The sequence below is a fragment of the Chiloscyllium plagiosum genome, unplaced genomic scaffold (assembly GCF_037043375.1).
Source record: "Chiloscyllium plagiosum isolate Xiang-an unplaced genomic scaffold, Cpla_swu_hap1 HiC_scaffold_44, whole genome shotgun sequence".
Classification (NCBI taxonomy): domain Eukaryota; kingdom Metazoa; phylum Chordata; class Chondrichthyes; order Orectolobiformes; family Hemiscylliidae; genus Chiloscyllium; species Chiloscyllium plagiosum.
Window position 1 is genome coordinate 12,943,186 of NW_028270182.1, and position 25,122 is coordinate 12,968,307.

General features: G+C 53.9%; 1 protein-coding gene across 2 annotated transcripts in view; it reads right to left on the bottom strand.

The window, feature by feature from the left end:
- tnk1 (tyrosine kinase, non-receptor, 1) overlaps nucleotides 1-25,122 on the bottom strand; it is a 138,448-nt gene that overhangs the window by 12,809 nt on the left and 100,517 nt on the right. The window contains exons 3-9 of one of the 2 annotated variants that reach the window (XM_087982804.1): nucleotides 22,530-22,600; nucleotides 20,076-20,270; nucleotides 18,857-19,009; nucleotides 17,458-17,732; nucleotides 15,900-16,026; nucleotides 14,730-14,876; nucleotides 12,231-12,328 (exon numbers count right to left, since the gene is read on the bottom strand). In XM_087982804.1, coding sequence (XP_087838930.1) covers nucleotides 12,231-12,328; nucleotides 14,730-14,876; nucleotides 15,900-16,026; nucleotides 17,458-17,732; nucleotides 18,857-19,009; nucleotides 20,076-20,270; nucleotides 22,530-22,600 — 1,066 coding nt within the window. The remainder of the gene's footprint in view (nucleotides 1-12,230; nucleotides 12,329-14,729; nucleotides 14,877-15,899; nucleotides 16,027-17,457; nucleotides 17,733-18,856; nucleotides 19,010-20,075; nucleotides 20,271-22,529; nucleotides 22,601-25,122) is intronic. The other variant, XM_087982805.1, reaches the window with a different exon arrangement.

Sequence of the window (25,122 nt, forward strand, 5' to 3'; positions counted from 1 at the left end):
GTAACACTCTCTGATATACCCCACACCCCTCACTGTGACACTCTCTGATATACCCCACACCCCTCACTGTAACACACTCTGATATACCCCACACCCCTCACTGTAACACTCTCTGATATACCCCACACCCCTCACTGTAACACACTCTGATATACCCCACACCCCTCACTGTAACAGTCTCCGATATACCCCACACCCCTCACTGTAACACTCTCTGATATACCCCACACCCCTCACTGTAACACTCTCTGATATACCCCACACCCCTCACTGTAACACACTCTGATATAACCCACACCCCTCACAGTAACACACTCTGATATATCCCACACCCCTCACTGTAACACTCTCTGATATACCCCACACCCCTCACTGTAACACTCTCTGATATACCCCACACCCCTCACTGTAACACTCTCTGATATACCCCACACCCCTCACTGTAACACTCTCTGATATACCCCACACCCCTCACTGTCACACTCTCTGATACACCCCACACCCCTCACTGTAACACTCTCTGATATACCCCACACCCCTCACTGTAACACTCTCTGATACACCCCACACCCCTCACTGTAACACTCTCTGATATACCCCACACCCCTAACTGTAACACTCTCAGATATACCCCACACCCCTCACTGTGACACTCTCTGATATACCCCACACACCTCACTGTAACACTCTCAGATATACCCCATACCCCTCACTGTAACACTCACTGATATACCCCACACCCCTCACTGTCACACTCTCTGATATACGCCACACCCCTCACTGTGACACACTCTGATATACCCCACACCCCTCACTGTAATACACTTTGATATACCCCATACCCCTCACTGTAACACACTCTGATATACCCCACACCCCTTACTGTCACACTCTCTGATATATGCCACACCGCTCACTGTGACACACTCTGATATACCCCACACCCCTCACTGCAATACACTCTGATATACCCCATACCCCTCACTGTAACACTCTCTGATATACCCCACCCACAGTTACACTCTCTGATATACCCCACACCCCTCACTGTAACACTCTCTGATATACCTCACACCCCTCACTGTAACACTCTCTGATATACCCCACACACCTCACTGTAACACTCTCTGATATACCCCACACCCCTCACTGTAACACTCTCTGATATACCTCACACCCCTCACTGTAACACTCTCTGATATACCCCACACCCCTCAATGTAACACACTCTGATATACCCCACACCCCTCACTGTGACATATTCTGATATACCCCACACCCCTCACTGTAACACTCTCTGATATACCTCACACCCCTCACTGTAACACTCTCTGATATACCCCACAACCCTCACTGTAACACTCTGTGATATACCTCACACCCCTCACTGTAACACTCTCTGATATACCCCACAACCCTCACTGTGACATATTCTGATATACCCCACACCCCTCACTGTAACACTCTCTGATATACCCCACAACCCTCACTGTGACATATTCTGATCTACCCCACACCCCTCACTGTAACACTCTCCGATATACCCCACACCCCTCACTGTAACACTCTCTGATATACCCCACACCCCTCACTGTAACACTCTCTGATACACCCCACACCCCTCACTGTAACACTCTCTGATACACCCCACACCCCTCACTGTGACACACTCTGATATACCCCACACCCCTCACTGTAACACTCTCTGATATACCCCCCACCCCTCACTGTAACACTCTCTGATACACCCCACACCCCTCACTGTAACACTCTCTGATATACCCCACACCCCTCACTGTAACACTCTCTGATATAGCCCACATCCCTCACTGTAACACTCTCTGATATACCCCACCCACAGTAACACTCTCTGATATACCCCACACCCCTTACTGTAACACACTCTGATATACCCCACACCCCTTACTGTCACACTCTCTGATATATGCCACACCCCTCACTGTGACACACTCTGATATACCCCACACCCCTCACTGCAATACACTCTGATACACCCCATACCCCTCACTGTAACACTCTCTGATATACCCCACCCACAGTTACACTCTCTGATATACCCCACACCCCTCACTGTAACACTCTCTGATATACCTCACACCCCTCACTGTAACACTCTCTGATATACCCCACACACCTCACTGTAACACTCTCTGATATACCCCACACCCCTCACTGTAACACTCTCTGATATACCTCACACCCCTCACTGTAACACTCTCTGATATACCCCACACCCCTCAATGTAACACACTCTGATATACCCCACACCCTTCACTGTGACATATTCTGATATACCCCACACCCCTCACTGTAACACTCTCTGATATACCTCACACCCCTCACTGTAACACTCTCTGATATACCCCACAACCCACACTGTAACACTCTGTGATATACCTCACACCCCTCACTGTAACACTCTCTGATATACCCCACAACCCTCACTGTGACATATTCTGATATACCCCACACCCCTCACTGTAACACTCCCTGATATACCCCACAACCCTCACTGTGACATATTCTGATATACCCCACACCCCTCACTGTAACACTCTCTGATATACCCCACACCCCTCACTGTAACACTCTCTGATATACCCCACACCCCTCACTGTAACACTCTCTGATACACCCCACACCCCTCACTGTAACACTCTCTGATACACCCCACACCCCTCACTGTAACACTCTCTGATATACCTCACACCCCTCACTGTAACACTCTCTGATATACCCCAGACCCCTCACTGGAACACTCTCTGATATACCTCACACCCCTCACTGTAACACTCTCTGATATCCCCCACACCCCTCACTGTAACACTCTCTGATACACCCCACACCCCTCACTGTAACACTCTCTGATATACCCCACACCCCTCACTGTAACACTCTCTGATATACCCCACACACCTCACTGTAACACTCTCTGATACACCCCACACCCCTCACTGTAACACTCTCTGATATACCTCACACCCCTCACTGTAACACTCTCTGATATATCCCACACCCCTCACTGTAACAGTCTCTGATACACCCCACACCCCTCACTGTAACACTCTCTGATATACCCCACACCCCTCACTGTAACACTCTCTGATATACCCCACACACCTCACTGTAACACTCTCTGATACACCCCACACACCTCACTGTAACACTCTCTGATATACCCCATACCCCTCACTGTAACACTCTCTGATCTACCCTACACCGCTCACTGTAACACTCTCTGATATAGCCCACATCCCTCACTGTGACACTCTCTGATATACCCCACACCCCTCACTGTAACACTCTCTGATATACCCCACACTCCTCACTGTAACACTCTCTGATATACCCCACTCTGATACACCCCACACCCCTCACTGTAACACTCTCTGATATACCCCACACCCCTCACTGTAACACTCTCTGATATACCCCCCACCCCTCACTGTAACACTCTCTGATATACCCCACACCCCTCACTGTAACACTCTCTGATATACCCCACAGCCCTCACTGTAACACTCTCTGATAGAGCCCACATCCCTCACTGTGACACTCTCTGATATACCCCACACCACTCACTGTAACACACTCTGATGTACCCCACACCCCTCACTGTAACACTCTCTGATATACCCCACACACCTCACTGTAACACTCTCTGATATACCCCACACACCTCACTGTAACACTCTCTGATACACCCCACACCCCTCACTGTAACACTCTCTGATATACCTCACACCCCTCACTGTAACACTCTCTGATATACCCCACACCCCTCAATGTAACACACTCTGATATACCCCACACCCCTCACTGTGACATATTCTGATATACCCCACACCCCTCACTGTAACACTCTCTGATATACCCCACACCCCTCACTGTAACACTCTCTGATACACCCCACACCCCTCACTGTAACACTCTCTGATATACCTCACACCCCTCACTGTAACACTCTCTGATATACCCCACACCCCTCACTGGAACACTCTCTGATACACCTCACACCCCTCACTGTAACACTCTCTGATATCCCCCACACCCCTCACTGTAACATTCTCTGATACACCCCACACCCCTCACAGTAACACTCTCTGATATACCCCACACCCCTCACTGTAACACTCTCTGATATACCCCACACACCTCACTGTAACACTCTCTGATACACCCCACACCCCTCACTGTAACACTCTCTGATATACCTCACACCCCTCACTGTAACACTCTCTGATATATCCCACACCCCTCACTGTAACAGTCTCTGATACACCCCACACCCCTCACTGTAACACTCTCTGATATACCCCACACCCCTCACTGTAACACTCTCTGATATACCCCACACACCTCACTGTAACACTCTCTGATACACCCCACACACCTCACTGTAACACTCTCTGATATACCCCATACCCCTCACTGTAACACTCTCTGATCTACCCTACACCGCTCACTGTAACACTCTCTGATATAGCCCACATCCCTCACTGTGACACTCTCTGATATACCCCACACCCCTCACTGTAACACTCTCTGATATACCCCACACTCCTCACTGTAACACTCTCTGATATACCCCACTCTGATACACCCCACACCCCTCACTGTAACACTCTCTGATATACCCCACACCCCTCACTGTAACACTCTCTGATATACCCCCCACCCCTCACTGTAACACTCTCTGATATACCCCACACCCCTCACTGTAACACTCTCTGATATACCCCACACCCCTCACTGTAACACTCTCTGATAGAGCCCACATCCCTCACTGTGACACTCTCTGATATACCCCACACCACTCACTGTAACACACTCTGATGTACCCCACACCCCTCACTGTAACTCTCTCTGATATACCCCACACACCTCACTGTAACACTCTCAGATATACACCACACCCCTCACTGTAACACTCTCTGATAGACCCCACACCCCTCACTGTAACACTCTCTGATATAGCCCACATCCCGCACTGTGACACTCTCTGATATACCCCACACCACTCACTGTGACACTCTCAGATATACCCCACACCCCTCACTGTAACACTCTCTGATATACCCCACACACCTCACTGTAACACTCTCAGATATACCCCACACCCCTCACTGTAACACTCTCTGATACACCCCACACCCCTCACTGTAACACTCTCTGATATAGCCCACATCCCTCACTGTGACACTCTCAGATATACCCCACACCCCTCACTGTAACACTCTCTGATATACCCCACACCCCTCACTGTAACACTCTCTGATATACCCCACACCCCTCACTGTAACACTCTCTGATATACCCCCCACCCCTCACTGTAACACTCTCTGATATACCCCACACCCCTCACTGTAACACTCTCTGATATACCCCACACCCCACACTGTAACACTCTCTGATATACCTCACACCCCTTACTGTAACACTCTCTGATATACCCCACACCCCTCACTGTGACACTCTCTGATATACCCCACACCCCTCACTGTAACACTCTCTGATATACCCCACACCCCTCACTGTAACACTCTCTGATATACACCACACCCCTCACTGTAACACTCTCTGATATACACCACACCCCTCACTGTAACACTCTCTGACATACCCCACACCCCTCACTGTGACACTCTCTGATATACCCCACACCCCTCACTGTGACACTCTCTGATATACCCCACACCCCTCACTGTAACACTCTCTGATACACCCCACACCCCTCACTGTAACACTCTCTGATATACCCCACACCCCTCACTGTAACACTCTCTGATATAGCCCACATCCCTCACTGTAACACTCTCTGATATACCTCACACCCCTCACTGTAACACTCTCCGATATACCCCACACCCCTCACTGTAACAGTCTCCGATATACCCCACACCCTTCACTGTAACACTCTCTGATATACCCCACACCCCTCACTGTAACACTCTCTGATATACCCCACACCCCTCACTGTAACACTCTCTGATATACCCCACACCCCTCACTGTAACACTCTCTGATATACCCCACACCCCTCACTGTAACACTCTCTGATATACCCCACACCCCTCACTGTAACACTCTCTGATATACCCCACACCCCTCACTGTAACACACTCTGATGTACCCCACACCCCTCACTGTAACACTCTCTGATATACCCCACACACCTCACTGTAACACTCTCAGATATACCCCACACCCCTCACTGTAACACTCTCTGATACACCCCACACCCCTCACTGTAACACTCCCTGATATACCCCACACCCCTCACTGTAACACTCTCTGATATAGCCCACATCCCTCACTGTGACACTCTCTGATATACCCCACACCACTCGCTGTAACACACTCTGATGTACCCCACACCCCTCACTGTCACACTCTCTGATATACCCCACACACCTCACTGTAACACTCTCAGATATACCCCACACCCCTCACTGTAACACTCTCTGATACACCCCACACCCCTCACTGTAACACTCTCTGATATAGCCCACATCCCTCACTGTGACACTCTCTGATATACCCCACACCACTCACTGTGACACTCTCAGATATACCCCACACCCCTCACTGTAACACTCTCTGATATACCCCACACCCCTCACTGTAACACTCTCTGATATACCCCACACCCCTCACTGTAACACTCTCTGATATACCCCACACCCCTCACTGTAACACTCTCTGATATACCCCACACCCCTCACTGTAACACTCTCTGATATACCCCACACCCCACACTGTAACACTCTCTGATATACCTCACACCCCTTACTGTAACACTCTCTGATATACCCCACACCCCTCACTGTAACACTCTCTGATATACACCACACCCCTCACTGTAACACTCTCTGATATACACCACACCCCTCACTGTAACACTCTCTGACATACCCCACACCCCTCACTGTGACACTCTCTGATATACCCCACACCCCTCACTGTGACACTCTCTGATATACCCCACACCCCTCACTGTAACACTCTCTGATACACCCCACACCCCTCACTGTAACACTCTCTGATATACCCCACACCCCTCACTGTAACACTCTCTGATATAGCCCACATCCCTCACTGTGACACTCTCTGATATACCCCACACCCCTCACTGTAACACTCTCTGATATAGCCCACATCCCTCACTGTGACACACTCTGATATACCCCACACCCCTCACTTTAATACACTTTGATATACCCCATACCCCTCACTGTAACACTCTCTGATATACCCCACCCACAGTAACACTCTCTGATATACCCCACACCCCTTACTGTAACACACTCTGATATACCCCACACCCCTTACTGTCACACTCTCTGATATATGCCACACCCCTCACTGTGACACACTCTGATATACCCCACACCCCTCACTGTAATACACTCTGATATACCCCATACCCCTCACTGTAACACTCTCTGATATACCCCACCCACAGTAACACTCTCTGATATACCCCACACCCCTCACTGTAACACTCTCTGATATACCTCACACCCCTCACTGTAACACTCTCTGATATACCCCACACACCTCACTGTAACACTCTCTGATATACCCCACACCCCTCACTGTAACACTCTCTGATATACCTCACACCCCTCACTGTAACACTCTCTGATATACCCCACACCCCTCAATGTAACACACTCTGATATACCCCACACCCCTCACTGTGACATATTCTGATATACCCCACACCCCTCACTGTAACACTCTCTGATATACCTCACACGCCTCACTGTAACACTCTCTGATATACCCCACACCCCTCACTGTAACACTCTCTGATATACCCCACACCCCTCACTGTAACACTCTCTGATATACCTCACACCCCTCACTGTAACTCTCTCTGATATACCCCACACCCCTCAATGTAACACACTCTGATATACCCCACACCCCTCACTGTGACATATTCTGATATACCCCACACCCCTCACTGTAACACTCTCTGATATACCTCACACCCCTCACTGTAACACTCTCTGATATACCCCACACCCCTCAATGTAACACACTCTGATATACCCCACACCCCTCACTGTAACACTCTCTGATATACCTCACACCCCTCACTGTAACACTCTCCGATACACCCCACACCCCTCACTGTAACACTCTCTGATATACCTCACACCCCTCACTGTAACACTCTCTGATATACCCCACACCCCTCACTGGAACACTCTCTGATATACCTCACACCCCTCACTGGAACACTCTCTGATATCCCCCACACCCCTCACTGTAACACTCTCTGATACACCCCACACCCCTCACTGTAACACTCTCTGATATACCCCACACCCCTCACTGTAACACTCTCTGATATACCCCACACACCTCACTGTAACACTCTCTGATACACCCCACACCCCTCACTGTAACACTCTCTGATATACCTCACACCCCTCACTGTAACACTCTCTGATATATCCCACACCCCTCACTGTAACAGTCTCTGATACACCCCACACCCCTCACTGTAACACTCTCTGATATACCCCACACCCCTCACTGTAACACTCTCTGATATACCCCACACACCTCACTGTAACACTCTCTGATACACCCCACACACCTCACTGTAACACTCTCTGATATACCCCATACCCCTCACTGTAACACTCTCTGATCTACCCTACACCGCTCACTGTAACACTCTCTGATATAGCCCACATCCCTCACTGTGACACTCTCTGATATACCCCACACCCCTCACTGTAACACTCTCTGATATACCCCACACTCCTCACTGTAACACTCTCTGATATACCCCACTCTGATACACCCCACACCCCTCACTGTAACACTCTCTGATATACCCCACACCCCTCACTGTAACACTCTCTGATATACCCCCCACCCCTCACTGTAACACTCTCTGATATACCCCACACCCCTCACTGTAACACTCTCTGATATACCCCACACCCCTCACTGTAACACTCTCTGATATAGCCCACATCCCTCACTGTGACACTCTCTGATATACCCCACACCACTCACTGTAACACACTCTGATGTACCCCACACCCCTCACTGTAACACTCTCTGATATACCCCACACACCTCACTGTAACACTCTCAGATATACCCCACACCCCTCACTGTAACACTCTCTGATACACCCCACACCCCTCACTGTAACACTCTCTGATATAGCCCACATCCCGCACTGTGACACTCTCTGATATACCCCACACCACTCACTGTGACACTCTCAGATATACCCCACACCCCTCACTGTAACACTCTCTGATATACCCCACACCCCTCACTGTAACACTCTCTGATATACCCCACACCCCTCACTGTAACACTCTCTGATATACCCCACACCCCTCACTGTAACACTCTCTGATATACCCCACACCCCTCACTGTAACACTCTCTGATATACCCCACACCCCTCACTGTAACACTCTCTGATATACCCCACACCCCTCACTGTAACACACTCTGATGTACCCCACACCCCTCACTGTAACACTCTCTGATATACCCCACACACCTCACTGTAACACTCTCAGATATACCCCACACCCCTCACTGTAACACTCTCTGATACACCCCACACCCCTCACTGTAACACTCTCCGATATACCCCACACCCCTCACTGTAACACTCTCTGATATAGCCCACATCCCTCACTGTGACACTCTCTGATATACCCCACACCACTCACTGTAACACACTCTGATGTACCCCACACCCCTCACTGTCACACTCTCTGATATACCCCACACACCTCACTGTAACACTCTCAGATATACCCCACACCCCTCACTGTAACACTCTCTGATACACCCCACACCCCTCACTGTAACACTCTCTGATATAGCCCACATCCCTCACTGTGACACTCTCTGATATACCCCACACCACTCACTGTGACACTCTCAGATATACCCCACACCCCTCACTGTAACACTCTCTGATATACCCCACACCCCTCACTGTAACACTCTCTGATATACCCCACACCCCTCACTGTAACACTCTCTGATATACCCCACACCCCTCACTGTAACACTCTCTGATATACCACACACATCTCACTGTAACACTCTCAGATATACCCCACACCCCTCACTGTAACACTCTCTGATACACCCCACACCCCTCACTGTAACACTCTCTGATATACCCCACACCCCTCACTGTAACACTCTCTGATATACCCCACACCCCACACTGTAACACTCTCTGATATACCCCACACCCCTCACTGTAACACTCTCTGATATACCCCACACCCCTCACTGTAACACACTCTGATACACCCCACACCCCTCACTGTAACACTCTCTGATATACCCCACACCCCTCACTGTAACACACTCTGTTACACCCCACACCCCTCACTGTAACACTCTCTGATATACCCCACACCCCTCACTGTAACACTCTCTGATATACCCCACACCCCTCACTGTAACACTCTCTGATATACCCCACACCCCTCACTGTAACACACTCTGATATACCCCACACCCCTGACTGTAACACTCTCAGATATACCCCATACCCCTGACTGTAACACTCTCAGATATACCCCACACCCCTCACTGTAACACTCTCTGATATACCCCACACCCCTCACTGTCACACTCTCTGATATACGCCACACCCCTCACTGTGACACACTCTGATATACCCCACACCCCTCACTGTAACACTCTCTGATATACCCCATACCCCTGACTGTAACACTCTCAGATATACCCCACACCCCTCACTGTAACACACTCTGATATACCCCACACCCCTCACTGTAACACTCTCAGATATAGCCCACACCCCTCACTGTAACACTCTCTGATATAGCCCACACCCCTCACTGTAACACTGTCTGATATACCACACACCCCTCACTGTGACACACTCTGATATACCCCACACCCCTCACTGTAATACACTCTGATATACCCCATACCCCTCACTGTAACACTCTCAGATATACCCCACACCCCTCACTGTAACTCTCTCTGATATACCCCACACCCCTCACTGTGACACCCTCTGATATACCCCACACCCCTCACTGTAACACACTCTGATATACCCCACACCCCTCACTGTGACACACTCTGATATACCCCACACCCCTCACTGTGACACTCTCTGATATACCCCACACCCCTCACTGTGACACTCTCTGATACACCCCACACCCCTCACTGTGACAGTCTCTGATATACTCCACACCCCTCACTGTGACACTCTCTGATGTACCCCACACCCCTCCCTGTGACACTCTCTGATATACCCCACACCCCTCACTGTCACACTCTCTGATATACCCCACACCCCTCACTGTAACACCCTCTGATATACCCCACACCCCTCACTGTAACACTCTCTGATATACCCCACACCCCTCACTGTAACACTCTCTGATATACCCCACACCCATCACTGTAACACTCTCTGATATACACCACACCCCTCACTGTAACACTCTCTGATATACCCCACACCCCTCACTGTAACACTCTCTGATATACCCCACACCCCTCACTGTAACACTCTCTGATATACCCCACACCCCTCACTGTAACACTCTCTGATATACCCCACACCCCTCACTGTAACACTCTCTGATATACCCCACACCCCTCACTGTAACACTCTCTGATATACCCCACACCCCTCACTGTAACACTCTCTGATATACCCCACACCCCTCACTGTAACACTCTCTGATATACCCCACACCCCTCACTGTAACACTCTCTGATATACCCCACACACCTCACTGTAACAATCTCTGATATACCCCACACCCCTCACTGTGACACTCTCTGATATACCCCACACCCCTCACTGTAACACTCTCTGATATACCCCACACCCCTCACTGTAACACTCTCTGATATACCCCACACCCCTCACTGTGACACTCTCTGATATACCACACCCCTCACTGTGACACTCTCTGATATACCCCACACCCCTCACTGTAACACACTCTGATATACCCCACACCCCTCACTGTGATACTCTCTGATATACCCCACACCCCTCACTGTGACACTCTCTGATATACCCCACACCCCTCACTGTAACACACTCTGATATACCCCACACCCCTCACTGTAACACACTCTGATATACCCCCGTGTTGCCCTCCCTCTGGGTGACGAGGGGGGGGGAGAGGGGTGGTACCTACCTGCTGTCGATGAGTGTGAGTCGGTCGTTGAGTTGCATTCTGAGTTTCCCGGCTTCGTTAAAATCCTGAACAGCTTTCACCTCGGCTGGGCATGCCTTCTGGACAGAGGGGAGGGATTACCTCGTTCACTCGCTCCCTCCGACTATCCCGCACTCCCTATCCCTCTCAATCACTCCTATCCCGTCACTCACTCACCATCTGCCTCACTCACTCATCGTCCACCCTCACTCACTCCCCCTCTCCCTCATTCACTCCCTATCCCCTCACTCACTCCCCGCCCCCTCACTCATTCCCCCACTCCCTCATTCACTCCCCATCCCCTCACTCACTCCCCGTCTCCCTCACTCACTCCCCGTCTCCCTCACTCACTCCCTGTCCCCCTCACTCACTCCCCGCCCCCCTCACTCCTCGCCCCCCTCACTCACTCCCCGCCCCCCTCACTCACTCCTCGTCTCCCTCACTCACTCCCCGTCCCCCTCACTCACTCCCCGTCCCCCTCACTCACTCCCCGTCCCCCTCACTCACTCCCCGCCCCCCTCACTCCTCGCCCCCCTCACTCACTCCCCGCCCCCCTCACTCACTCCTCGTCTCCCTCACTCACTCCCCGTCCCCCTCACTCACTCCCCGTCCCCCTCACTCACTCCCCGTCCCCCTCACTCACTCCCCGTCCCCCTCACTCACTCCCCGTCCCCCTCACTCACTCCCCGTCCCCCTCACTCACTCCCCGCCCCCCTCACTCACTCCCTGTCCCCCTCACTCACTCCCCGTCCCCCTCACTCACTCCTCGTCCCCCTCACTCACTCCCCGTCCCCCTCACTCACTCCCCGTCCCCCTCACTCACTCCCCGTCCCCCTCACTCACTCCCCGTCCCCCTCACTCACTCCCCGCCCCCCTCACTCACTCCTCGTCTCCCTCACTCACTCCCCGTCCCCCTCACTCACTCCCCGCCCCCCTCACTCACTCCCCGTCCCCCTCACTCACTCCCCGTCCCCCTCACTCACTCCCCGCCCCCATCACTCACTCCCCATCCCCTCACTCACTCCTCGTCCCCCTCACTCACTCCCCGTCCCCCTCACTCACTCCCCGCCCCCTCACTCACTCCCCGTCCCCCTCACTCACTCCCCGTCCCCCTCACTCACTCCCCGTCCCCCTCACTCACTCCCCGTCCCCCTCACTCACTCCCCGTCCCCCTCACTCACTCCTCGTCTCCCTCACTCACTCCCCGCCCCCTCACTCACTCCCCGTCTCCCTCACTCACTCCCCGCCCCCCTCACTCACTCCCCGTCCCCCTCACTCACTCCCCGCCCCCCTCACTCACTCCCCGTCCCCCTCACTCACTCCCCGCCCCCCTCACTCACTCCCCGCCCCCCTCACTCACTCCCCGCCCCCCTCACTCACTCCCCGCCCCCATCACTCACTCCCCGTCCCCCTCACTCACTCCCCGTCCCCCTCACTCACTCCCTGTCCCCCTCACTCACTCCCCGTCCCCCTCACTCACTCCCCGCCCCCCTCACTCACTCCCCGTCCCCCTCACTCACTCCCCGTCCCCCTCACTCACTCCCCGCCCCCCTCACTCACTCACCGTCCCCCTCACTCACTCCCCGTCCCCCTCACTCACTCCCCGTCCCCCTCACTCACTCCCCGTCCCCCTCACTCCCTCACCGTCCCCCTCACTCACTCCCCGTCCCCCTCACTCACTCCCCGTCCCCCTCACTCACTCCCCGTCTCCCTCACTCACTCCCCGTCCCCCTCACTCACTCCCCGTCTCCCTCACTCACTCCCTGTCCCCCTCACTCACTCCCCGCCCCCCTCACTCACTCCCCGCCCCCCTCACTCACTCCCTGTCCCCCTCACTCACTCACCGTCCCCCTCACTCACTCCCCGTCCCCCTCACTCACTCCCCGTCCTCCTCACTCACTCCCCGTCCCCCTCACTCACTCCCCGTCCCCCTCACTCACTCCCCGTCCCCCTCACTCACTCCCCGTCCTCCTCACTCACTCCCTGTCCCCCTCACTCACTCCCCGCCCCCCTCACTCACTCCCCGTCCCCCTCACTCACTCCCTGTCCCCCTCACTCACTCACCGTCCCCCTCACTCACTCCCCGTCCCCCTCACTCACCTCCCGTCCTCCTCACTCACTCCCCGTCCTCCTCACTCACTCCCCGCCCCCCTCACCCACTCCCTATCCCCTCACTCACTCACCTTCCCCCTCACTCTCTCCCCATCCCCCAAACTCTCTCCCTATCCCCTCACTCACTCACCTTCCCCCTCACTCACTCACCTTCCCCCTCACTCACTCACCTTCTCCCTCACTCACTCCCCATCTCCCTCACTCACACCCCATCTCCTTTACTCACTCCCCGTCCCCCTCACTCACTCCCCGTCCCCCTCACTCACTCCCCGTCCCCCTCACTCACTCCCCGTCCCCCTCTCTCACTCCCTGTCCCCTCACTCACTCCCTATCTCCCTCCCGGGTGAGGGTGTGGGTGGGGGGTTTTACCTCTTTGAGGAGGGGTCTCAGGGCGGCAAAGCTGGGCCTTTGCTCAGGGTCCGGGGCCCAGCACTGCAGGGCGACCGAGTACATCGCTGAGGGACAGTCCAGGGGCTGCTCCAGTCGCCGCCTCTCCCGGTCGATCAGCAGCAGTATCTGCCCAGACAGAGAGAGAGAGGTCACTGCACTGTACCCTCAGCCCCCACTGTGTGTGTGTGGGGGGGGCTCCAGGGTGATGGGCAATTCCCGCTTTCTCCCCAAGACCCCCCCCCAATGGCGCCATTAAAATGGACGCCCGGCCTACGCCCCCCTCCTGTGGGAGTGAATCCCGCAGCCTCCACTCCCTCCCTCCAATGGCCTAACCCCGTGCCCCCTTCCCGGGTCAGGACCCCTCCCTTCGCCCCCCCATCGTCCCGGCCATCGGGAACGTCCCTCCTGCGTTTAACTCGGCCCTCCTCCACCAGGCTTGGGCCTACACATGACTCCAGGCCCCACGGCGACCGAGTCGACTCCAAGCTTCCCTCCGGGGTTGCCCCAGGCTGTGGTGCATGGCGATGGGGGTGGGGGGGTGTCGCTGGGTGGAACAGACGCTTGGCTCCACCCCCGCAGTGGGCCAGCATTGACCCACGTGGCTGAATGGCCTGCACTCTTGGATCGACATTGTAGCAGGGATGTGGGAGTGCCGAAGAGGGGCAGAGATTTCCCGGGATATTTCCTGGTCTGGAGGGATTTCCCGGGATATTTCCTGGTCTGGAGGGATTTCCCGGGATATTACCCCTGTATTTGGAGGCTGAGGGCCAAGTGCTGGGATATAGGATGGGAATAGTGAGATGTTTTTCACCAGCACAGACTCTATGGGCCGAATGGCCTGTTCCTGCGCTCAGAGACCACCCCTCCAATACCTTGCGACCCCTGGTGGGCAGGTTGGTAACTGCAGCAGTGTCCTGGGCGCTGGGGTGGTGCTGGAATCCCACCCTCCCAACACACGCACAGCAAGATCCCACAAACAGCTGATTGAACGGTGTTTGGGGAAGGGGGGGGGGAGTCTCAGTCTTCGGGGGAGGCCGATCGGCCGCTGTGCTAGCCCTTTCTGAGAGCCCGGGTCGTTCCTCCCCCCCACCTCACCGTGCCGGGGGAGGGGGGCCTGGGGGACAGAGGGAAGCAGGGTCCTGTTCTTACCTCCCGGCCGTACATGCCCATCCAGGGCTCCTCGCAGTAGGAGAACAGTTCCCACAGCACCACCCCGAACATCCAGACGTCCGACGCGTGGGAGAACGTTCCGGATTTGAGGCTCTCCGGAGCACACCTGTACAGAGGAACAACAGTGGCGGTGTCCATTCACCCACTCCCAGCGAGGGAGGACTCTCCTTCCCAACCTTATCCCTGATCTATGGCCTGGTGACCCCCTTGGGTTAGACCAGCAGCAGCTCCCCCTCACTCACTCACTCCCTCTGTCTCCGTCCGTCTCTCTGTCTCTCTCCCTCTCTCCCTCTCTCTTTATCTCTCTTGCTATTCCCCTCTGTCTCTGTCTCACTCTCTCTCTCTATCTCTCTGTTTGTCCCCCTCTGTCTCTGTCTCCCTCTCCGTCCGTCTCTGTCTCTCTATCTTTCTTTCTGTTCCCCGTCTCTGTCTCACTCACTCTCTCTCTCTCTCTGTCTAATTGTCTCTGTGTGTATCACTCTCTGTCTCTTTCTGTCACCCTCTGTCTATGTCTCCCTCTGTCTATCTCTGTCTCTGTCTCTCTCTCTCTCTCTCTCTCTGTCTCTCTATCTCCCTCTGTCTCTCTCTGTCTGTCTCTCTCTATTTTCTCTCTGTCACTGTCTGTCAGTCTGTTTCTGTCTGTCTCCCTCTGTCTCAAAATAGGGAGTAGTTTACACACACTCACTCACACAGACACACACATACACATAGAGATACACAAACTCACTCACACACAGATACACACACACATAGACACAGAGTCACAGACACACACAGACTCACACCCTCATGCACTCACACAGAAAACACACACTCACACACATACAGACACACACATACACATAGAGATACACAAACTCAATCACACACAGATACACACACACATAGACACAGAGTCACACACACACACAGACTCACACCCTCACGCACTCACACAGAAAACACACACTCACACACACACACACAGACACACTCACTCACACACAGATAAACACACACAGACACACACACACACAGACACACATGCACATAGAGATACACAAACTCACACACACACAGACACAGAGTCACAGACACACACACAGACACACTCTCACACACACACACAGACACACATACACATAGAGATACACAAACTCACTCACACACAGAGACACACACACACACAGACAGACACACACACACATACACACACACACATACACACACACAGACACACAGACAGACAGACACACACAGACACACTCTCACACGTAGACACAGACACACACAGACACACAGACACACTCTCACACACACACACACACACAGACACAGACACACACACACAGACACACACACACACAGACACACACAGACACACACACACACACACACAGACACTCACACACAGACACACACACACACAGACACACACACACACAGACACACACACACACAGACACATTCACACACAGACACACTCACACACACACAGACACACACACACAGACACACACACAGACACAGACCCAGGTTGGGTGTGTTCAGATCTCACCAGGCGAAGGGGATTTTGCGATGAGCCTGCATCACGTAATGGTTGGAGCTGGAGAGGGAGCGAGTCAGACCAAAGTCAGCGATCTTCACCACGTCCTCAGATGCCAGCAGAACGTTCCGGGCTGCCAGGTCCCGGTGGATGAAATGCTTGGATTCCAGGTAATCCATTCCCTCACACACCTGGACAGCGTAGAGCCACAGCCGGTGGATGGGGAACGCGCTGTGTCTCGCCCTCAGGTAATCATAGAGAGAGCCTAATGGGGCCAACTCTGTCACCTAGAGACAGAGAGACAGACCGGGGGGGTGATCACCAGGGACTGTTTCCAGGGAGCCCGCAAATTACCCACCACACAGACACTGACTGACCACCGTTGTCATAGTAACCAGTGCAGGGCCCGAGGGAAATATGACTTTCCTAGCACCTTTGACAAGCAGTTCATGTCTCAAATGTCAACCAGAGACTTTTAAAGATGGAGTCACTGTGGTCACATAGAAACTGCAGCAGCCATTTTGCACTTAGCAAGATCCCATCACCCAGTACTCAGGCTCCAAACCACAGCACAGGCCCCAACCCAGTATTCAGAATCCAAGCCAGAGCCCAGGACCTAAACTGGGCCCCAACTCCGTCCCCAAGCTAAAGCCCAAGCTCCAACCGGGTACCTAGGCCCCAAGCCAGAGCTCAGGCCCCAAACTAGGCCCAAAACCAGTACCCTGACCCAAACCCAAAACCCAGACCCTAAACTCGGCCTCACCATCAGATCCCGGTGCCCCAAACCAGTGCTCAGGCTGCAAGCTAGAGTCCAGGCCCCAAACTGGGCCCAAAACTAATACCCACACCCAAACCCAGAACCAAACACTAAACTAGGCCCCACCACCAGAGTCAAGATGAAAGTGGTGCTGGAAAAGCACAGCAGGTCAGGCAGCATCCGAGGAGCAGGAAGATCGATGTTTCGGACAAAAGCCCTTCATCAGGAATAGAGCTCCCCACCACCAGACCCCAGCACCTAAAACCAGTACCCAGGCCTCAACCTGGTACCCAGGCCCTAAACTAGGCCCAAACCCTAAACACACACTCTAAATTAGGCACCACCACCAGACCCAAAAACAGTACCCAGAATCCAGGCTTCAACACAGAGGCCAGGCCTCAATACAGTACCAAAATCCTAAGTTAAGCTCCAAGTTAGAATACAGGTCACAGCTTAGAAAATAGGCCTCAAGAGCCAATCTAGAGCTTGGGCCCCAAACAAGGCCTCAAGCCTTGGCTTCCAGACCCTCTGCTGGACCAAATCCTGTACTTTTACCCTGGGGGAGGAGAGAAGGGACAAGGAGGGTCAAGTGACCAAGAGTTTAGTGGGAGGAAAAGCCGCAGCGCGGTTGCGGAAGCAGGGCCGGGCACTCACCATCTTCATGGGGTGGGTGAGGGTGACGCCGTAGAGCTGGATGAGGTGGGGGTGGTCGAAGGCGTACATCGCATTCACCTCCTGCAGGAAGTCGGCCATGGCGTCCGTCTCGCTCGAGATATCCGATCTCAGACACTTCACCGCCACGTTTATCTGGAACAGACGGCGAATGTGACCGTGGCTCCCATGGCATCGCACCGCCCCAGCGCCCTCCCCACTCCCCCAGAGCCATTACCACACCCGCCCCATCACAGCGGAAGTAGAATGGTGAAGGCAGAAGGCCTTCAGAGCGATGGAGTACCATTGTACACGGATCTGGTGGTGGGGCCTAGTTTAGAATTTGGTTTAGGGTCTGGGTAGTGGTTTTGGGCCTAGTTTGGGGCCTGGTCTCCGGCTTGAGGCCTGGGTACGGGGTTGAGGCCTGGGTACTGGTTTTGGGCACAGGGATCCGGTGATGGGGCCTAGTTCCGAGTCTGGGTTCTGGTTTAGGGTCTGGGTACTGGTTGTGGATCTGGTTTGGGTCTGGACTCCGGCCTGTAGCTGCCATTATACAGTGGCCTTTGGAGAGACCCTTCCTGGAGCCCCGTGCGCTGTTACAGTCTCCTTATCTGTGGAAGGGTGTCCTGGTGATGGAGGGAGTGCAGTGAAGGTTTCCCAGACTGATCCCTGGGAATGGCAGGACTGACAGATGAAGAGGGTATGGATCGGTTTGGGTTACATTTCCTGGAGTTTGAGAAGAACTGGCCGGGGTGGGAGGAACCTCAGAGAAATCTATAAATTCGAACAGGACGAGACGGGAGAAACTCAGGAAGGGTATCCCCGGTGACCAGCGTGTTCAGGGAGTCACAGTCTAAGGAAACGGGATAGGCTTGAGCTGAGGAGAAATGTCTTTCCCCAGAGAGTGGGGAGGCCTGTGGGTGGAGGCCAAAACATGGAACATTTTGAAGAAGGAGTTAGATGGGGCTAAAAGGGTCAAAGGGTATGGAGGGAGTGGCTAGGGAACAGGGGAACTGAGTTGGATGATCGGCCGTGATCCTATTGTATAGCAAGGCAGGCTCGAGGGGCCGAATGGCCTCCTCCTGCTCCTTTCTCTCAGGGTGTCGATCGAGGGGGTGGGGGGGGAACGCCTGGAAAGCAGACGCCCCCCCCCTTTCCCAGGAGTGGCCGTAGAATCTTTGACAGACGCTGGCCTGAGGCCTCCGCTCCCCAGATTACTCACAACGTGGCCATTCGGTAATCTCCACTCTCCTCGCCTCACCACCCCGAAGGATCCGTTCCCCAGCCGCTCGCACAACAACAGGTCCCTGTCGTTAATCAGACTCTTCGGAGCGGCCTCAGGCTCCATGGCCGATGAGGGAGGGCCACTTGTGTAAGGGGCCTGGTCGTAATAGTCGCCACTCCGTGCACTGAACATCTGTGAAGAAAAAATGGCGGCATGGCAACGCCACCACGGACAAAATGACAGCATGGTAACGCTATCTCTCTAAAAATGGCAGCATGGTAACGCTATCACTGACAAAATGGCGCATGACAATGCCACCATGGAAAAATGGCAGCATGGCAACACCACCACAGATAAAATGGCAGCATGGTAACGCTATCACTGACAAAATGGCAGCATAGCAACACCACCACGGACAAAATGGCAGCATGGTAACGCTATCACTGACAAAATGGCAGCATGGCAACACCATCTCTGTAAAAAGGGGGCATCCCAGAAGGGAATACTGGGAAAAATGACAAACAACAGCTTATTGATCTGCCTCACAACAGAGCTCAGAAACGTCCCATCCCCGACAAACACAAGGGACACACCTGACCGGGGAGGACAGCGAGCTTCTGTCTGTGGGATCTTGCTGTGTGCCCCATGGCCTTTCAGACCTGCGTTCCTGTAGCCTGTTTCGGAATTCTTCCCAGCCTTTTAGGAACCCCCTGGAACGTGGGTGGGTCAGAAGCATAGTAGCCAACATGCGTACAGCAAGATCCCACAGGCAGGAACACAACGTGGTGACCACAAGACCCACGGTGGGGTGGAGCCAGTCAGGGATAAATCTCGAGGATGGGGGAAGCTTCCCTGTAATGGACTTTCTCCGTCTATCCGGAACATTCCGGTAGTGATTATTCCGAGGTCAGCCTGGAGGATCTCCGAGCTGTTAGCTGGTCCAATCAGGGAGCCCTGGCTGACGGACAGAAACAGGAGATTCAGGGGCGTCTGTTCACACTGAGGGCCAGTTTCAAAGGAGCTGGGTCAGTGTCAAGGCCTCTCCACATGTAAATAAAGGGGGGCTGGCCTCTGTGGAGTTATTTCACCAACACCGATCCCAGGCCCAAACCCAGAGCCCAGACCCAAACCCAGATCCCAGAGTCCACAGCCAGAGCCCAGACCTAACCCAGGTCCCAGAGTCCAATGCCAGAGCCCTGGACCTAACCCAGGACCCAGACCCAAACACAGATCCCAGACCCAACACCAGGTCCCAGGCCCTAACCCAGATCCCAGGCCCGAACCCAGATCCCAGGCCCGAACCCAGGTCCCAGGCACAAACCCAGATCCCAGGCCCAACACCAGATCTCAGGCCAATATAACATCCCAGGCCCAATACCAGAGCCCAAGCACAACACCCAGAGCCCAGGCACAGCACCCAGAGCCCAGGCACAGCACCCAGAGCCCAGGCACAGCACCCAGAGCCCAGGCCCAACCCCAGAGCCCAGGCCCAAACCCAGAGCCCAGGCACAAACCCAGAGCCCAGGTCCAAATCCAGAGCCCAGGCCCAACACCCAGAGCCCAGGCCCAACACCCAGAGCCCAGGCCCAACACCCAGAGCCCAGGCCCAACACCAGATCCCAGGTCCAACACCAGAGCCCAGGCCCAAACCCAGAGCCCAGGCACAAACCCAGAGCCCAGGCCCTAACCCAGAGCCCAGGCCCAGCACCAGGGCCCAGGCCCAACACCAGAGCCCAGGCCCTAACCCAGATCCCAGGCCCAATACCAGAGCCAAGGCCCTAACCCAGATCCCAGGCCCAAACCCAGAGCCCAGGCCCTAACCCAGAGCCCAGGCCCTAACCCAGATCCTAGGCCCAATACCAGAGCCAAGGCCCTAACCCAGAGCCCAGGCCCAAACCCAGATCCCGGATCCTAACCCAGATCCCAGGCCCAATACCAGAGCCCAGGCACAAACCCAGAGCCCAGTCACAAACCCAGAGCCCAGGCCCAAACCTGGATCCTTGGCCCTAACCCAGAGCCCAGGCCCAACACCAGTTCCCAGGCCGTAAACGCAGTCTAGTAGCCGCACACCCCTAATGCCTTTTCCGAGACAGATGCTACAGCAATGCAGATGGCGAAACTGGGAGGAGGCCACTCAGCCTGCCGCCTGCGGCCTATCTCAATGCCACGTTGTCATAAGAGGGACTGACACAGGAGGCCATTCAGCCCCTCAAAGCTGCCGACCCATTTTTTCTATCTGTTCTGCGGCCCTCTCCAGACAAACATGGACTCCCTCTTCAACCAAGAACCTAACTCAGCCCCGACTTTATTTAATAATCTCCCCCCTCGAGAGGCAAAGATTGGCATTGTCCCAGAAGGCCGTGGGGTTGCTCTCCCAATACACAGAGGGAGGGTGGGTCAGCGAGGGTAGGGGTTTCGGGGGAGACTCCTTCCCGCCCACCCCAACGTTACCTTGGACATCCAGGATTTCGGGCGGCCCACCATACGCCTCCTTTTAACAGCCTCGAAGAGACGGCGATGTCCTGGGACCGGGGAGAGGGAGGGGGAGAGAGAGACAGAGAGAGGGAGAGAGGGAGAGAGAGAGAGAGAGACAGTGGGGGAGACAGAAAGAGAGAGAGAGATAGAGACAGACAGAGAGAGACAGAGAGAGAGAGAGAGAGAGACAGAGACAGAGAGACAGAGAGACAGAGACAGAGAGAGAGACAGAGACAGAGAGAGAGAGACGGAGGGGGAGAGAGAGACAGAGAGAGGGAGAGAGAGAGAGAAAGAGAGAGGGAGGGAGAGACAGAGACAGAGAGAGACAGAGGAAGAGAGAGAGAGAGAGAGACAGTGGGGGAGACAGAAAGAGAGAGAGAGATAGAGACAGACAGAGAGAGACAGAGAAAGAGAGAGAGAGAGACAGAGAGAGAGAGACAGAGAGAGAGACAGAGACAGAGAGAGAGACAAAGACAGAGAGAGAGAGACGGAGGGGGAGAGAGAGAGACAGAGGGGGAGAAAGAGAGACAGAGGGGGAGACAGAGACAGAGAGAGAGGGAGAGAGAGACAGAGAGAGAGGGAGAGACAGAGGAGGAGAGAGAGAGAGACAGAGGGGGAGATAGAGGGAGAGAGAGAGAGGGAGAGAGAGGGAGAGAGAGACAGAGAGAGAGGAAGAGAGAGACAGAAAGAGAGAGGGAGGGAGAGAGAGACAGAGGGAGAGAGACAAAGATAGAGAGAGGGAGAGAGAGAGACAGAGAGAGAAGGAGAGAGGGAGAGAGAGACAGAGAGAGGGAGAGAGAGAGAGACAGAGAGAGAGGGAGAGAGGGAGAGAGAGACACAGAGAGAGGGAGGGAGAGAGATAGACAGAGGGGGGGGGCGAGACAGAGAGAGAGAGAGAGACAGAGAGAGAAAGAGGGAAAGAGAGAGACAGAGACAGAGGGAGAGAGAGAGACAGAGAGAGGGAGAGAGAGAGAGACAGAGAGAGAGGGAGAGAGAGAGCCAGAGAGAGAGAGAGACAGAGAGGGAGAGAGAGAGAGAGTGAGACAGAGAGAGAGAGAGAGAGTGAGACAGAGAGAGCGAGAGAGAGAGAGAGACAGATAGAGAGAGACAGAGACAGAGGGAGAGAGAGAGACAGAGAGAGGGAGAGAGAGAGAGACAGAGAGAGAGGGAGAGAGAGAGCCAGAGAGAGAGAGAGACAGAGAGGGAGAGAGAGAGAGAGTGAGACAGAGAGAGGGAGAGAGAGAGAGACAGAGAGAGAGGGAGAGAGAGAGAGACAGAGAGAGAGACAGAGAGTGAGAGAGAGAGACAGAGAGAGAGAGAGGGAGAAAGAGAGACAGAGACAAAGAGAAAGAGAGTGAGTGAGAGAATGGGGGAAGAGAGAGAGAGGGAGTGGAAGGTGCAGATTTGGGAGTGCGAGAGAGAGAGAGACAGAGAGAGAGACAGAGTGGGAGAGAGAGAGAGAGAGAGAGAGACAGAGAGTGGGAGAGAGAGAGAGAGAGAGACAGAAGGAGAGCGAGAGGAAGAGAGAGAGAGAGACAATCAGTGGGAATGGTCACACAGTGATTCTGACTAACCGTACTCTTGCCCGGGATGTAGGTATCTCTGGGTAAGGCTGATGCCCGTCCCTCACTGCCCCTTGGACTTGGTGGGCGTGGCCCCTTCAGAGGGAGTCAACCTATGGCTGGGAGGGGGTCTGGAGTCACGTGTAGGCCCAGAGTGGGTAAGGACGGCAGATATACCCCTCCCGAATGGATCAGGAGGGAACCCGAGGGGTGATTTACCCATAATCGATGGCATGGCGAGGGTGGTCACCGCCACTCTGACTGTGGGCGGGAGTTTATATATCAAATTTAAATTCCACAAGTGGACGAGCCGAGATTTGAACCCGTGTCCCCAGTGACTTAGTCTGGGCCTCTGAAGGGATGCCATTGCCAAGTGCCCTCCCCTGGGTAGTGTTGTAGAACAGAGGGACCTTGGCGTACAAGAATATGTAAGTTGGCATCACATGTAGACCAAGAGGTTAAGAAGGCCTTTAGCACCCTTGTCTCTATTGCTCAGACCTTGGAGTACAGGGGTTGGGACGTCTGGTTGAGGTTATACAGGACATTGGCAAGGAATCTTCTGCAATACTGTGTCCCCTTCTGGTCTTCCCCCTTACAGGGAGGATATTATCAAACTGGAAGGGGGCTCAGAACAGTTTGACCAGGATGTTCCCGGGAATGGGAGGTTTGAGTTATTGGGAGAGGCTGGGATTTTCTTTCACTGGAGTGGAGGATCTGGGAAAAGTTTACTGAGTGGCACAGAGAGCATCAATGATAGGTGTCTTTTTCCATAGGATGGGGGATTTCAAGACACGTTTTGTAGGGGGAAAGGAAAGAGATTTGAAAATGACAGGGTTACAGGGATGGGGCAGCGGGGGGGGGGGGTGGTTGGGTCTGGGTGGGATGCTCTTCGGAGGGTCAGTGTGGACTCGTTGGGCCGAACGGCTGTTTCCACACTGTAGGGATTCGATGATCCTGCGATGACATGAGGGACAAATGTTTCACACAGAGGGTGGGTAGTGTGTGTG